Source organism: Canis lupus, chromosome 24 (genome assembly GCF_048164855.1).
Source record: "Canis lupus baileyi chromosome 24, mCanLup2.hap1, whole genome shotgun sequence".
In the NCBI taxonomy this organism is placed as follows: Eukaryota; Metazoa; Chordata; class Mammalia; order Carnivora; family Canidae; genus Canis; species Canis lupus.
The window spans coordinates 28,308,830-28,326,440 of NC_132861.1; the positions used below are offsets into that span (position 1 = coordinate 28,308,830).

Sequence of the window (17,611 nt, forward strand, 5' to 3'; positions counted from 1 at the left end):
GCTTTTAGGTAAATTGTCCCAGAAATCTTTAACAAAAAGTATGGATATATACTTGACAATAATGAACTGTATACCTAAATATGGTTAAAGTTGGTAATTTGTAATCTCTCACTTAAGAGATCACTTATCCCTCACCTGTGACTGTCTATAATCATCAATAAACTTAGCAAAGAAAATTTTTGAGCAGCCCGAAATTCCCAAAGTACTAAAGCTCAGACTCCGAGAATCTTGAGACTACCTGAGGTTGCTTTCCCACAATTCTAGCTTGGGGACACCTCAACAGGTAAGATTAGAATCATAAACTGAGGAGGAAGGAAGCAGCAAATGGCAGATATGCCAAGAGGAACGAGACATGTGAGCTGACATCCAGAGAAATGACAGAAACAGACTCAGTCTCAGAGAGCAAAGCAATCTGAGGCCCTTTTACATATAAAGGGCAAACAGCTTCCTACACATGAATTACCCTTGTGGGCAAAACATATTAAAAAGTGATATACTAATTGACATTTATGGTATTTCAGTTTAATTACCAAACAGCTAGCATTCCTGTGTGTCAGCTTTGTGCTGTTTAATGCAAAGATGAGTATAGATGTACTTGCTACATTCAAAATGATTAAAAAGAAATGGCATTTTGTAGTCTTTGTTTAATGGATGGCTAATATATGTTAGATAGATTTTGGTTATATTTTTAAAAACAAGCTTTGGTATTTATAGAGTAAATTTCAGGAGTGTGAAAAATTAACGTAGGTTAAATACCTTCTTTAGAATGGATTTGAAAATTAAGCATGGATTATCATTCCACATGAATAATGAGAAATGTGCATTACTGCACTGATGGTATTATGTATGTTTAGAGAACTTTACTAGAATGACTAGTTCATTAATTCTCCAATAGCATTTAACAGAAGAATCTATCCTAACAGTTGCTTAATAAAGGAAACAGAAGCCACCTCCTAGGAGCTTACAATTTATTCCTGTCCCAACTACCTACTGACTTTCTCACACAAAAAGTATTTTCCCTCATACTCATTAAAATGGCCACTACCAAGGGGGAAAGAGCTGAAAATAGCAAGTGTTGGCAAGGATCTAGAGAAACTGGAACCCTGTGCACTGTTGGTAGAAGTGTAAAATGGTGCAACTGTTATAAAAAATGGTATGGAGGTTCCTCAAAAAATTAAACAGAATTATCATATGATCCAGCAATTCCACTTCTGGGTACCTACCTAAAAGAATCAAAAGCAGGGTCTTAAAGAGATATTTGTGCATCTATGTGCCAGAAGGTGGAAGCAACCTGTGTCTATCAGTGGAAAACTATTCAGCCTTAGAAAGGAAGGACATTCTGACAGGCTACAGTATGGATGAATCTTGAGGCCATCATGTTAAGTGAAAGAAGTCAGTCACAAAAAGACAAACATTGTATGATTCCACACATTCATATGAGGTACCTAGAGTAGTCAAACTCAGACACAGGAAGCAGGATGCCATTATCAGGAGCGATGGGAAGTTGTTTAGTGAGGAATAGAGTTTCAGATTTGCATGATGGAAAGTGTTGGAGACCCATTTCATGATGATATGGATATATATTGACAAGAATGAACTGTATACCTAAATATGATTAAACTGGTAATTTGTAATCATGATTAAAAACACTAATGTTATCTTCCTATCTAGGGAAAATATCCAATATAAACAGCAGTACCCACTGAAAAATCACTGTTAATTTCTGAATGGGGACTGAACAAAAGAAGTATGACTAGATAATGGACATGAAAGAGAGAGCCATGCCTACACCTTGAAAAAAAAAAAAAACAGCAGTAATACACAGGTCTGAGGGTCAGGTCCATTCACCAAGTTCAAATGTCAATAGCAGCAGGTCCTTAGAGATCGTTCAGAGAGGATCCTTGACTATGGATAAAGAGTTTGCAAAGGATGCACAGCTTACCTTCCCATAGCTGAAGACTCTGTGGAGCAACTGAAGGCCAGATGACAAGATTGTTGGCTTCAAAGAGAGGATTGGTGAACTTACTCAGTTCACTGGGCCGATTAACCCAGGACCACAGAGACATCGTTTTCTGCTGCAGCTTCAACTTACATCTAATTGAGGAAGAAAACTGCAGTTAAAGCAATTAAATGATAACAACCACTATTACATGCTCCTCCCAAGAGGACAGTTTCTTCTCTCTGTATACTAGAAGGCAGAACACAAAACATGGGAATAAAATGTTGTGAAATAGAAATATTTGTCAGAAAATTCAACCAGCATTATAACTCTCAATAACAACAAAACACTTTCATAGGCTTTCAAAGCCTCCCAGGAGGATAAAATCAGAATCTGGTCATGTTTAGGTATGGTATTAAATATTAACCTAGGGACATCTGGGTGGCTCAGTGGTTGAGCATCTGCCTTCAGCTCATGGCGTGATCCTGGGGTCCCGGGATCGAGTCCCACATCAGGCTCCCTACATGGAGTCTGTTTCTCCCTCTGCCTATGTCTCTGTGTCTCTCATGAATAAATAAATAAAAATCTTAAAAAAAAAAATGAACATTAACCTAGAGAACAGAATGTTTATATGCAAAAGTTCTTTATTGTATCTGGCACAGTATTTTAATTTAAGATCACTAAATATATAAATTACATGAATATAAAATAGATGGACTGTCAAATATTAAAAATGAGTATGTATCTTGATATAAATACAGATTTAATCTATATTTATACACAACAAACAGCCTTCATAATAATCCTGAAATTCTATAACACTCTTTTATCATAAAATAAATTCACAGGGATAGAAAGTGAACTGGTACATTTTCAAAAAAGTAAATAAGAAAAAAAGTAAATTTTAACAAGTGAAAGATAATTGGTGGTTAACCTTACATTAACCAAAAAGATAACATATTCAATTTTTACAGGATTCTATTTAAGTTGAAGTTTTGCTGTAAAACTGGTTATGTCTCTGAAACTACTTGGTTATTAGTTAATTATGTGCTAATTAATTTATTTATGCTAGCAATAAAAAGAATCCATGTAATCAAAGAACTCATGTAGTACTGGAATTTAATTGCTAGAAGAGCAAATCCTATACCATGTTTCCAGGAATCAGGCATGGTGAGGATAGGAAACCACTGTACCCACTGCCCCTGCAGTAAGTGGTTTGGCACCACTCTCCATACAGCTTTGGAATCCTTCTTAATCAGCCCTATTGGTAGGATCTACCAAATGGCAATCAGAATGTGAGATAAAATACATTTGTAATCCCTTTATTAAAAGGCTAGTTCTGAGGGATACTCATAAGTATAACACCAAAAATAAGTCCTCAAATGTATTATTTAAATACAGAATAAGGGCATTTGGGTGACTCAGTGTGTAAAGCATCTCCCTTCAGCTCAGGTCATAATCCCAGGGTCCCAGAATCAAGTCCTACATCTTGCTCCTTGCTCAGCAGTGAGGTCTGTTTCTCCCTCTGCCCCTCCCTCTGCTTGATCTCTTTTTCTCTCAAATAAATACAGAAAATCTTAAAAAAAAAAAAAAAAGCTGAACTAAAGTTATATACATTACTTTATTGAAAAGTGTCTTAAAGTCTTTAACGATTATTTTGTGACTTTTTGAGGTAGGTAGGTACATTATACCACATTACCCAGATTTAATCAAGGTAAATCACCAATTCTCTCCCTCCCCCAATAAAATGATAGTTTAGGGGTTAAGTCGAACATGCTTTAAGAAATGGCAGGATAAAGGGTTGCTTGGGTGGCTCAGTCAGTTAAGCATCTGACTTGATTTCGGCTCGGTTCATGATCTCAGGGCCATGAGATCAAAACCCACATCAGGTTCCATGCTGACTGCAAAGCTTGCTTAAGATTCTCTCTCTTCCTTTCCCTCTGACCCTTCCCTGCCACTCCTGTGTGCACACACGCACACACATGCTCTGTCTAAAAAAAACAGATAATAAATGGCAGGATGAGATATTACATTTCTAATATATTTAAGTGCCCTGAAGTTTCCTTTGTAATGATTATTTGTATGTAATCTTTAATCTTTTTTTAAGATTTTATTTATTTAGATTTTATTTATTTATTCATGAGAGACACAGAGAAAGGCAGAGGAAGAAGCAGGCTCCCTGTGGGGAACCTGATGTGGGACTCGATCCTAGAACCCTGGGATCACAACCTGAGCCAAAGGCAGACGCTGAACCACTGAGCTACCCAGGTTCCCCTGTAATCTTTCATCGCCTAAATAACGAAAACCAAAATAAAACAGGAAAGCCTTGTTGACACGTACAACTTTCTTTTGTTTAGCATTTTTTTTTAAGATTTTATTTATTTATTCATGAGAGACATACACAGAGCGAGAGAGAGAGAGAGAGACATAAGCAGAGGGAGAAGCAGGCTCCATGCAGGGAGCCCGATGCAGAACTCGATCCCGGGTCTCCAGGATCACGCCCTGGCCTGAACTGCTGAGCCACCTGGGCTGCCCCTTGTTTAGCATTTTAAAAGCATATCTCACCATGAATCCTTTTTGATGTAATACTTTTTAACACTGCTTGGTACTAGTGTCTATCAAAGAAACTATAAATATACTTCATTTCACATGCTGACTCCCAACTGCTAAAGGTTATCAATTATCTTTCCTTTTCTTAAGCATCAGATGACACAGAGCATGAAGTACTTGCTGTCACATTCAGTAGAATCAATGTGCCAGCCAGAGTAATACTGTGGCTCTGTGTCAAAATGCCAACAGTGGTAAGTTCTAGGCTCATGACTAAGTAGGTGTTAGAAGATTCAAGAAAGAATGAATGAAAGAACTGACATTTTAAAAAATACTTATTATGTGATAGGTATTATACTAGTTTTCACATGTGTGTTGTTTGATCCTCACTAGAACCCAGTGTGGCAGAGGTTAATTTTTGCCTTTAATATAGGCGGAAGTAGATTCAGAGAAGTCACCTGGCTAGTAAGTGGCATAGTAGAGATTCAAACTCAAATCTACTTTCAAGTCTTGAACTTTTTCCATTAACGTACATTGGAAAGAATGAGGAAGAGGCTGATGACAGTAAAAAGGAAAGTACCTAAAGTTTCTCAGGGCTTAGTTTAAAATGTTGCATGTAGGTGTGGGACTTCTGGAATGGTAGGGTGAGGACCTCTGTATATCTTCTCTAAACAGTAATGAAAACAGTGGCAAAAACAGTCAAAATAAGTATGTTCACAACTCTGGAAATTAACAAAAGGCTATGACAACCTGAGGAACACTCTTCAAGAAAAACTAATGAACCTCTGAAAGAATAGGATTCATAGCATTTTAACTTGGCCAATGCCAAAACCCTTTTCCTAGCTCTGCAGTATCACTGCAAACCAGTAAGCAAACTTGTAGCCACAGAAGGGGCAGACCAGCTCTGGAGCTCCTCCAAAAATACTACTCCCAGAGCACAAATCACTATTTGATATTCTTGAAGCTCCCTAGTAAAGCTTCCTTTGTACAGTCCTGTAATTTGACTGACTCACAGCTTTCTTAGAGAGAAAAGCCCTATTCCCCAGGGTATTTGTCAAAAATCAATGAGCAGAAACTATTTAACATCATAGTTGCCTGAGGCACCTAGCCAGTTTGGGGCAAATAAGAGCCTAGGAAAAATCATAAAAGATTTGGGGACTGAGATGTCCATGTGTAGCAGGGGGTAGGGTGGGGGCTTTGTAAAGCTCTGACATATTCCCAGGAATTCAAAAGGATGTGCATATGCCTAGGAAATGCTTGAGATAGTCCCAATTCTTTCTCCTCTGGCTGAACCTAAGGCCCTGTACAAGCTGAAGGTTAAAGCAGAGTTGTAAACTACCTGAGCATTGAAGTCATGCCTCTCAATACACATAGGGCCTCTCAGTAAAGGATGAAAGAGTTATTCATTCAGAAGATAGAGGATCTAATTTCCAGATTTGCCATATTATATCTAAAGCATCAGTTTTCAAAAAAAGCAAATTATAATATACACAAAGAAATGAAAATGTGTGGCCCATACTCAGGGGGAAAAACAGTCAAAAGAAACTGTCCCTCAGAGAGGGGGAACATATTGAACTTACTTGACTAAGACTTTATTTTATGTACAATTTTATTTACTTGAGAAACAGCAAGCGAGAGAAAAAGCACGAGTCAAGAAAAAGAGCATGAATTGAGGAAAAGGGCTGAAGGAGAGGGAGAAGCAGACTCCTCATTGAGCAGGGAACCCGACATGGGGCTGATTCCAGGATCCTGGGGTCATGACCTAAGCTGAAGGCAGATTCTTAATCGACTGAGCCACCAGGTACCCCACTAGACAAAAAGCCAGCTATCATAACTGGGTTCACAGAGCTGAAGAAAAATGCCTGAAAAATTAAAGGAAAGTATAACAATACTTTACCAAAAGGACGGTACAGAGGCAAAAATTATTAAAAAAAGAACCAAAAAGAAATCCTGATTTGAAAGTATAACTGAAATGAAAAATGACCATAGGAACTCAACAGTAGATATAAACTGACAGAAGAATCAATGAATTTGAATATAGGTCGATTGAAATTATTAATTTCTAAGGAAAAGAAAGAAAAACTGAAGAAAATTTAAAAGAATCTCCAAACCTATGGAATACCATCAAATATACCAACATGAACAACAGGCGTTCCAGATGGAGAAAAGAAAAAAGCAGAACAAATTTTGGAAAATAATATCTGAAAACTTCTCAAATGTGATTCTCCATACCTTAGAAGATTAAGGAATTTATCCAAGTAGGATAAATTCAAAGTGGTCCACACTAAGACATATCAATGTCAAACTGTCAAAAGCCAAAGGAAATGAGAATTGTAAAAGCAGCAAGAGAAAAAAGACCCATTATGTAGAGGGGGGCTCCTCAATGAAAGTAACAGCTGACTTATCAGAAACCATGAAGTCAGAACACAGTATTATGACATATTTGGGGTATTTGTGTGGCACAGTTGGTTAAGTGTACAACTCTTGGCTTCAGCTCAGGTTGTGATCTCCAGGTTATGAGATTGAGCTCCACATCGGGCGCAATGCTCAGTGCAGGTCGGCTTAAAATTCTCTTTCCCTCTGCCTCTGCCCCTCACCTCTGTGCTTGCTCCCTCTAAAATAATCTTAAAAAAAGAAAAAAAAAGACTGTTGACCAAGATGTCTACCAGCTAAACTATGCCTCAAAAATGAAGAAGAGTGATGCCAGCAAAAATGGCAGAGTAGGTAACTCCAAATGCCCATCCCTTCACAGAAACACTGAAAATGCAAAGTAGGTTAGAACCTACTTTGTCAGACTTCTGGGAAATAGAAGTTTACACCACATAAGTAAATGAAGAATCAGGAAAAGGGAACCAGAAAGACCATAAAAAAGCTTTATGACATTTTTATTTGCTCTTGCCCCACCCATTCCCTAGCCCATGTTCTCAGTATGGGACTCTGGTCTCTGGCTCCAGAGGGAACAGAGCAGTCCCTATTCACAAAGAATTATGTCTCTCTGTTCTAACTTGTCCAAGGGCTACCAGGAACCCATGTCTTTGTTATGCCTAACTTGGAAATCACCATAGGCAGAAAAGTGGTGGGCATTCCTAGAAGACATAAGGTGAATGGACAACCTATAGCCAACTGTGGGCAAAGATTATGGTTAAGGGGTACAAGAGAACACCAAAAGCCTATGGAAAAAGATTCTTTGGAAAATCAGAGTTGCCCATGTATATGGAAGAATTCAGAAAGCCATATGCATGCTCAAGGCAGGAAATATGCTCAGAAAAGGCCCAAGAAGATCCCAAGATAATGGTTTTTGCTGATCTCTAGCCTCAGTGAGGGCCAGAAGTGAAGGCAGAGGCCTGACTAAACACTGAAGGAATATTCCAGCAGAAAGCCCATCTGCAAAGACTGCAAAAGGATTTTTTTCCTTTGTTGTGAGTGGTTTTCCCTTTCACTTTTTCCTCCCTGTTCTTCCCTCTCTCTTGGCTCCAGGCATTCAAAGAAATCACTGTCAAACACTAGCTGAACACAAACTAAAAGAACAGATACTTTAGAAACTACACATGAGAAAAAAAATACACTTCACAAAATAGTTTAGAAAAGGACTAAATAAACAGTTATTCGGAAGAGTGGGAAGAATCTGTTTTCCACAGAACCACCTTAAAATATTTTAAACGTCGGGACGCCTGGGTGGCTAAACGGTAGAGCACTTGCCTTTGTCTCAGGGTGTGATCCCAGAGTCTTGGGATTAAGTTCCACATTGGGCTTCCTGCATAGAACCTGCTTCTCCCTCTGCCTGCGTCTCTGCCTCTCTCTGTGTCTTTCATGAATAAATAAATAAAATCTTTTAAAAAATGTATTTTAAATGTCCAGATTTAAAATTACAAATGATGAAAAAAAGAAAAAAAAAGCCCTAGAAAGTATGGCCCGTTTAAAGGAAAAAATTAATGGAAATTGTCCCTGAGAAAACACTGACTTTGCTTTCACTAGATAAAACCCAAAACTAAGGACCAAAAACTAAAGGAAACCAGGAGAACAATGTCTCAAAACCTAGACTATATCAATAAAAAGACAAAATTATAAAACAGTATCAAACAGAAATTCTGGAACTTAAAAGTATAATATCTGAAATTTTAAAAAACCTTACTAGATGATTTTACTTTATTTATTTTAAAAAATTTTTTTAATGATTTTGCTTATTATTCATGAAAGACAGAGAGAGAGAGAGGCAGAGATGCAGGCAGAGGGGGAAGCAGGCTCCATGCAGGGAGCCCAACATGGGACTCGATCCTGGGTCTCCAGGATCAGGCCCTGGGTTGAAGGCGGCGCTAAACCGCTGAGCCACCCGGACTGCCCGACTAGATGATTTTAATAGCAGATCTGAGCAGGCACAGAATAAGCAAATCTGAAGACAGGACAACTGAAATGCCCCACTCTGAGAAGAACAAAAAAAAAGGAATAAAGAAAAATTAACAGAGCCTAAGCAGCCTGTGGATACCAATATATGTATAGTAGGAGTCCCAGAAAGAGAAGAGAGAAAAGGGAACAGGAATATATAAAGAACTAATGGCCAATTTGTCAGTTATACCTCAATACAAATGGAAAAAACTAAACACAAAAAGAAGCACATACATAAAAATATTAAAGGCTGAAAATTCCCCAAACTCAATAAAAGACACAAATTTACACATTTAAAAGTTCAATGGGCTCCAAGAAGGATAAGGGCAAAGAGACCCATACTGAGACACATTATAGTGAAACTGACAAAAGCCAGACAGAGAATCTTGAAAGCAGCAAGAGAGAAGTCCTCATGTAGAAGGATCCTTCATCATCCTTCTACCACAGATTTCTCATCAGAAACTACGGAGGCCAGGAGGGAGAGCAATGACATTTCTAAAGTTCTTATAGGAAAAAAAAACCCAAAACAAAAACAAAACTACCTACCAAGAACTCTACACCCAGGAACACTATTCTTCAAAAATGTAGGAGAAATTAAGACATTCCCAGATAAATAGAGAGGGAGTCCATTGCTAGAAGACTTGCTTTACAAGAGAAATGCAAAAAGGAATCCTTTAAGCTAAAATGAAAGGACCCCAGATGGTAACTCAAAGCCATATGAAGAAAAATAACTTCAGTAAAGATAACTACATATGAGAGTATAAAAGTAAATTATTGTATTTTTGTCTTCTTTATTTCCTACCTAATTTAAAAGACAAATGGATAAAAATAATAATAAATCCACATTAATGGGAACATAAGAATATAATTATATATAAGAATGTAATTTGTGATAACATATAGGAGAGTGGAGCTTTGAAAGAGCAAAGTTTTGTATGCTACTGAAGCTAAGCTTGTATTCAAGTAGATTGTTATAAATTTGGGATGTTAGTTGAAATCTACCTGGCAACCAGTAAAAAAAAAATGTTAATGTACATAAAAATAAATAAGAAGGGAATCAATAGTATGCTATTAAGTATCAATTAAACACAAAGGAAGGCAAGTAATGGAGGAGACAGAGAACAAAAGAGGTATAAGACAAACAATATAAATCTCAAACTGGCAGAAATAAGCCATTCCTTTTCAATAATCACTTTAAATATAAATGAAGTAAACTCTCCAATCAAAATGCAGAGATTGGCAGAATGCATTAAAAAATGTGATCCAACTATATATTGCCTACAAAAGATTCACTTTTGACTCAAAGATCAAAAAGATTGAAAATAAAAGGATGAAAAAAGATTTTCCACATAAATAGTAACCAACGGAGAGCTGGAGTGAATATAACTACATCAGATGAAATAAACTTTAAGACAAAAACTCTAACAAGAGACAAAGAACAATGTTATAAGCTAGAAAAAAAGTCAATCCATCAAGAAGATAAACAATAATTATACATAAACATACATGCACCTTACACCAGAGCCACAAAATAGAGGAAGCAAAAACTGATAGAACATGATAGAAATAGACAATTCTACAATATAGTTGAGGACTTTAATATCCCACTTTTGATAATGTTTTGAACTAGGAAGAAGACCAATAAGGAAATACAGGATTTGAACAAAAGGTAAGACAAATATAGAACATTCTGCTCAACGACATCAGAGTACATATTCTCAAGTGCACATGAAACATTCTTTAGGATAGATCACACATTAGGCCACAAAACAAATTTCAATAAATCTTAAAAGACTGAAGTCATACAAGTATCTTCTCCCAACTACAACAGCATGGAGTTAGAAATCAGTAACAGAAGAAAAAAATGGAAAATTCATAAATATGTGGAATTATAGAACACAATTTTAAACACGCAGTGGGTTACAGAAGAAATCATAAGAGAAATTAGAAAATACAGATGAATGAAAATGAAAACATGACATGCTAACACAAAGAATGGGGATCCAGTGAAAGCAGTGCTCAGATGGAAACTTATAGCAGTAAAAACCTACATTAAAAAAGAACGAAGATCTCACATCGGTGACTTTTAAATCAGTAATTTCATACCTTAAAGAACTGGAAAAAGAAGGGCAAACTAAACCAGTGCTAGCAGAAAGAAGGAAAGAATAAGAGTAGAGAGTAGACAGACGAAATAGAGAATAGACAGAGTGTCAATGAAATCAAAAGGTGGTTCCAGGAAAAAACCAACAAAACTGTCCCTTTAGCTGAAATGACAAAGGAAAAAAGAGAAGAGGAAGCCTTTTGACTGTACCCAACTGAGATTACCAGTTAAGCACCTTTGAGGATCATTCTGATAGGAATCTTCTTAATTAAACCTATAAACTCGATGGTGTCTGGACTATAAAGTGAGACTGTCCCTCTGGACCTGAGGACAGTGTGACAGATAAACTTTGGAGCAAAAGAAGGAAGACCTGTATTATAACCCCACTATTGGTGACCAACTGGCTGTGTGTCCCTGGTCAAGTCATTTAACTTTTCTAGATACTCTCCTCCCAATCTATAAAACTGGATAGAGGATGGAGTTGGATTATATGTTAAGGCTTCTTCCAGATGTAAGATTGCCATGATCTTATACAAGAAAATTAACATTGAATGGTTGCCCAATTTACTCAAAGCTTTTAAATCAGTGTATGGACTAATTTTAATCTAATAGAAAAAAGTCTAGGACATGCTCTCACCTAGGATGGGATAGGCTCATATAACACATTTCATATTATTTAACTTATACTAGCTGTAACCTCTACCATCTTATCAATAACATTAATGTAGAAACCAAATCCTGGTCTCTTTTAGGAAGTGACCAAAACAAAATACAAACGGAATGGCCCCCATCCCATGTAAGCAGTGTACCCACCTTTCACTTTCATTGTTGCCCAGAAATGTTCCAAACTGTGAGGCATATGCATGCTCAAAGAGCATGATGAGGAAATTCTCATTAAATTCAAAAGAACAAGGAAATTGACGAAGTATCTGCCACACACAGTCCAAGAAGAGAAGAAATACAGGTGACTCCCACTTCTGCTTACTATTACAATAGGCTGACTGTGCACAGCGCTGCTGGAACGGGTGACCAGCCTAAGACAGAAGATGGAAATGTGACAGTCATGGCCTAGTGAGAGCACATTACAGCACATTCTATTACCATTATTTCACACAGTTGCAACAAAACTCTTATTGAAGGGAACACCATATAATTTGGATGGCTGCTGTTTAATCATTTCAATTGATTTTAATTAATAAATTTAAACAATTTTCAGTAACTAAGGAAAAAAACCATGACTTCCAAATATTTAACAAGGCTGTGCAGTTAAGGCATAACCATAAGAACTGCAATTATGCTAGGTGAATTCTATAAAGTAAAATTTTCTAGGTCTGTAATTTCTAGCAAAGTCAAAGAATATATGGTCTTCAGGGACCACACAAAAGACAGCTACCACCTTTTCTCTATCCAAAGTGTGGCAGATTGTTGTAAACTATGTAAGCCTCACCCATAAATGGAAATAAATATGGGTTTCTCACACACAAACTTTATAAAGTCACTCCTGATACTGAATACTTAATTACATGTGAAAAAAAATTCTTTAGGAATACTTTTGTATTAGAGATAAAATTGTCTCTACTTCCCTCTTCTCTCAAAAAAAGAACTGGAAGAGTCTGACCTCTACTGACTAAAGTAAATTTAAGAATCATTTGGCTCTTTGGCTCACCCAGAACCTGAGTATTGACCTTAACCCAAATCATACCCTTCTAGGTATTTCACACACTTGCTTTTATCTTTAGATCCTTATACTACCTTACCTGACAAAGAAAATGTCATGAACATTTTCCACTAGCTAATGGTGTTTTGATACCCATTGGAATGGTAATATATAAGTATGTAAATCACATTCCCCTATTTGTTTGCTATGCATCATGAATGTCGCTGAAGAGATTTTTACCAAATATTTGGGATGGTCTCACTTGAACAGAGATACAGGTCAGTTGTGAGGCAGGTGAATATGGTATACGTAAGAGCATTAACACATAATAAATCTAAATTTTAACTACAAGGGCCAGAAATGATTTTTCTCCAGAGATGCTTCTACTTTTAAGATCTATCTAAACATTTGTTCTTAATCACATTTACTAAATTACATAGTGTATATACATTTATAAGTTAATCTCTGACTTAAAGGATTTCAATCTATTTCATGAAGCCTTTATTTCAGTTGTCATTCAGCATTACGTGATTGCACTGTGCTGTGTCCTAGGGATAAAAGAGAAACAGGACATGGTTCCCTGACCTCAAAGGAATCACTTAATTTGGATGTAGTTTCAGGACTAAGGCATGAAGACAATGGATCGATTTTATCTGTGATGAAGGTTAAGGTCCCAAGACTGCATGAGAGCAGCGACATTTAGTTGTATCTTAAAGCATGAGAAGGATTTCACCTGGTGAGGCAAGAGGATAAGGCGAAGCCAGACAAGCAACAGGCAGAAAGTGCTAGAGCACATGCCTTATAATTACAAGTCCTCACACCCCCTTCCTGGTTTTGATGTTTTTTTTCCTCTCTAGCAGAGACTGTTTCACATTTTTTGTTATTTCCCCTATAGGTAACAAAGTATAACTAATAAGAGTTTGTTAAGGGAATGAAATACCAAGTGAGCAATACAAGCAGAGAGGCACAAAAATTGAGATGCAGTGAGGATATATAAACATTTACTGAGAGGATTAACTGCTCCCAGAAAATTAAACATACAGGTTAAACATTTTAATCAATCAAAATTTCACAAATTCTATCCATTCCTGCAAACTGGGATCACATCAATTATTAGCAGTTTCTGTGCATACGAAGTAGATTTTCTCACCTGCAGCCACTCTCTTTCTATCAGGGCCTCAAAACCACGGATGGTCCTGCTTCTCGGTTCCAAGATGATCTGGGCCAGGGAGGTAACCTGAAGTGTGGAATCAGTTCCTTCTGTTCCATGAATCAATATGGATGCCCCTTCCCTGATAGGAAAATCCAGAGTACAAAATGGGATACTCCTAACATGATCAGTCAACTCTATTAATAACATTTATTAAGTACAGTATTTCAAACTCATGCATTCTGCTCTGTCCAGTAGGGTTTAGAGGAAAAATAAGGCACATGTAGAGTTTCTCTTAGGGAAAAAACCCTAACATACACTTAAAAGTTATTTTTCTCTATCTTTCTGATGCTGATTCTACCTTTCTACCATCAGCTGACTATATAAGGATGCCTTCATTACTTGTAATGTAATGGATCTAGGAAACAATAGCTAAACCACACTTTCTGAAACATGAAAACAAGAAGAAACATAAAACTGTCAATCTAGGAAGTCAGTGGCAATGGTACTACTATATCATGATACTTAGGAGGAGTCTGGGACTCCATTATTCTAAAAACAGTTGAAGGAAACCCCAAAAACTAAATTAAGCACATCTTCTCCCCTTCCCTTCTTCCAACTCTTATATTGAAAGGACAGTGAAGAAGATTTTAAGACAACAGAAAATAACCTCACCACTTTCCCATAAGAATTTCAAGTTTGGTGACTACTATTAATTCTTTCCCCATGTGTCTATATACTTTAGGTAGCTATAACAAAAGGTAATTTCTTAGTATTTCCACTTTTATTACAAACATTTTCTCATGTTTCCATATTACCTTTAGAAGCATTGTATTAATGGTTATATAATATTCTATTAGGTGATCAACTACAATTTACTTAAGTGAGAATTAGACATTTAGGTCATTGCCAATTTTTATTAGACTGGAGATGATGTACTTAGCTTTTTGTCTCTTGTTGAATTATTTGAGTTTTTAATTTTGAAAATAAGACTCCCTGTCATTCACCTATGGTTAGGTTAACAGCCTCATCCTTAGGATAAAATCTCATGACTATGTAGAAGGGTATGAGCAAATATTTTAAGGCTTCTGATGTACATATTGAATCTATATATCTTAGTTATCTGTGGTATATTTTAAATTTAATTCAATTAATCTAAGGTCTATTTTTACATTTTGAGCAATTAATTATAAAGGCAGATTTTTATGGAGGTATATGTTTTTTTACGGCAGCCAGCTAAGTCTAAACAAAGGAAGGGGGCAGCCTGGGTGGCTCAGCGGTTTAGTGCCTGCCTTCCACCCAGGGCGTGATCCTGGAGACCTGGGATTGAGTCCCACGTCAGGCTCCCTGCATGGAGACTGCTTCTCCCTCTGCCTGTGTCTCTGCCTCTCTCTCTGTGTCTCTCATGAATAAATAAAAATAAATTAAAAATCTTAAAAATAAATAAATAAATAAATAAACAAAGGTGGGGATAAATACTGTTCTGCATCTCAGGTTGCCTTGACCTGCAGCATCCCATTATTATGGATGCAAACCCAGATAACATGGTGATAAGTGTTCAATATCATTTGAAGTTTATAAGAAAACAGAAGCCTCTGTATTCATCATGCAAGGGGAAATCTTTTTTTAAAAAATATTTTATTTAAATTAAATTTGCCAACTTACAGTATAACACCTAGTGCTCATCCAATCAAGTGCCCTCCTTAGTGCTTGTCACCCACTTATCCAACCCCCCACCTCTTCCCCTTCTGCAATCCTTTGTTTGTTTCTCAGAGTTAGGAGTCTCTCATGGTTTGTCTTCCTCTCTAATTTAAGGGGAAATCTTTTAAACTTAGGTTAAAAAGAAACAAAACCCTTCGCATTAACATATCATTCTGTAATACTGATTTCTCTGCCAAAGTACCTCTTCTTAACTCCTATATTTCATTAGATAAATGAGCTTCACCTAAAACAAAGAACAGTGCCAGCTTAGAAATCCCAATGCCAAGAATCTCTGCCCATTCCTGATTTTGTCATTAACTCACCACATGATCTTAAGCAACGCGTTCTATTACCAATTTCTCACTAACCATAAAAAAAATTACACATAGTTTCCTAATTTGGAAGCATTAATAAAACAAATTATAGTTTCGGGTAGCCCTGGTGGTTCAGCAGTTTGGCACTACCTTCAGCCCAGGGCATGATCCTGGAGACTGGGATTGAGTCCCACGTCTGGCTCCCTGCATGGAGCCTGCTTCTCCCTCTGCCTGTGTCTATCTCTCTCTCTATCTTTCTAATAAATAAATAAAATCTTTAAAAAAATTTAAAAAAATAAATTATAGTCTCAATGAAAAGTGCCATCCAACTATATGGTGGCAATACTTACATCTACCAATTGTTTCAGAGGAATCCCCTTCTTAATAAGGACATTCTAAGCTTCTGCAACAACTTACATCAATCCTTATGCCTCTGTTCAAGTCTTCTGCCTCAAATCTCAAGGATTAGCAACCTTCAATTGAGTGAATAAATGAAAATCACTTCATATACTTCATATCACTGCCATCAGGTTTTCTCAACTTGAGATCCTGATATAACTGCACGTATCAAGTAGTTGTAACAAGATATCTGAGAAAGAATCATTTTACTGTGTAACAGAATTACGTATTTCCTTTCACTGGTATTTCAAAAGTAAGAAGGCAAGTTTGGCCCTCTGAGAGCAAATAAGAAAACTTCTTTTCAGTTTAAGGAAAGGAAAATAGGTAGATTCACAATTCGAGGACTTTTATAGAAATAAACACTTCCTTTAGTACTTAAAAAAGTTGTGTCATTGAAGACATATGTCTGTGTTTTATATTCATTCAACAAACATTAGTCATCAATTAAATGCCAGATTTTATATAGTACTTCATCAATAACTGAATGGCATTGATTGTCTTAATTTATACAATGATCTGAACATAAGGTATAGACGAGGCACGAACTTTAAGCCATTCTTCTTTTTTTTAAATATTTTATTTATTTATGAGAGACACAGAGAGAGAGAGGCAGAGACACAGGCAGAGGGAGAAGCAGGCTCCATGCAGGGAGGCCGATGTGGGACTCAATTCCCAGGTCTCCAGGATCACACCCTGGGCCTCAGGCGGCGCTAAACCGCTGAGCCACTGGGACTGCCCAAGGCACGAACTTTTAACACAATATAAACACAGTTTGGATAAAAGCAAAGTCTGGTTAGCAGTGCATGTCCCATTCCAGAACACTAAAATACACTTTACCTGTCGATACACTGAGCAGCTAGACAAGCAGTTGTAAGAATCTCTTTGATGTGAGTCAGCCAGTTGGAAGCTTCCAATTTACCGAGCCATCTGTCCATGTTGTGTGTTTGGTCATTACAAGCTTCCACAAGTTTGATCAAGCTCTCCTGAAGAATGTGATACCTTTAAAAAACAAGAAAAAGTAAAAAAGAATATAGAAAATACAATGATGAAGAGGGAACCAAACCAAAACCCGAACCTCTAATATATCCAAGAGAAAAAGTAGCTCACGTTAGTAGAAAACTATTTACCTTGCTATACAATAACTTGATGATTAAACACTGAAAAACTAATACTTAACCATGGTTGTAAAGTTGCTTAAAATGCCTGTCATGGTAAACCATTCTTCAGATGAACAGATTATACCCAATTTACACAGCTGAGTTATCTAACTAGGGAGCAGGTCAGAACATTGCCTTTTGTGACAAGTCACGAGGCACACCACTAACATCTGCAATCATGTTCCCATGGATCTGCCAGATATGCAGTACCTTCAGGAGGGATGGCCGGGGCCAGCTCAGACCCCACTGTTTTATTAGCTCCA

At 37.0% G+C, this 17,611-nt stretch overlaps 1 protein-coding gene across 2 annotated transcripts in view; it reads right to left on the reverse strand.

Annotated features, from left to right (window-relative positions):
* Positions 1-17,611, reverse strand: part of MTMR9 (myotubularin related protein 9) — a 53,027-nt gene that overhangs the window by 8,153 nt on the left and 27,263 nt on the right. For both annotated transcript variants that reach the window (XM_072796059.1, XM_072796060.1), the window contains 4 exons: positions 17,029-17,190; positions 13,778-13,919; positions 11,784-12,004; positions 1,943-2,094 (listed from right to left, as the gene is read on the reverse strand). In XM_072796059.1, the coding sequence (XP_072652160.1) occupies positions 1,943-2,094; positions 11,784-12,004; positions 13,778-13,919; positions 17,029-17,190 (677 nt within the window). The remainder of the gene's footprint in view (positions 1-1,942; positions 2,095-11,783; positions 12,005-13,777; positions 13,920-17,028; positions 17,191-17,611) is intronic.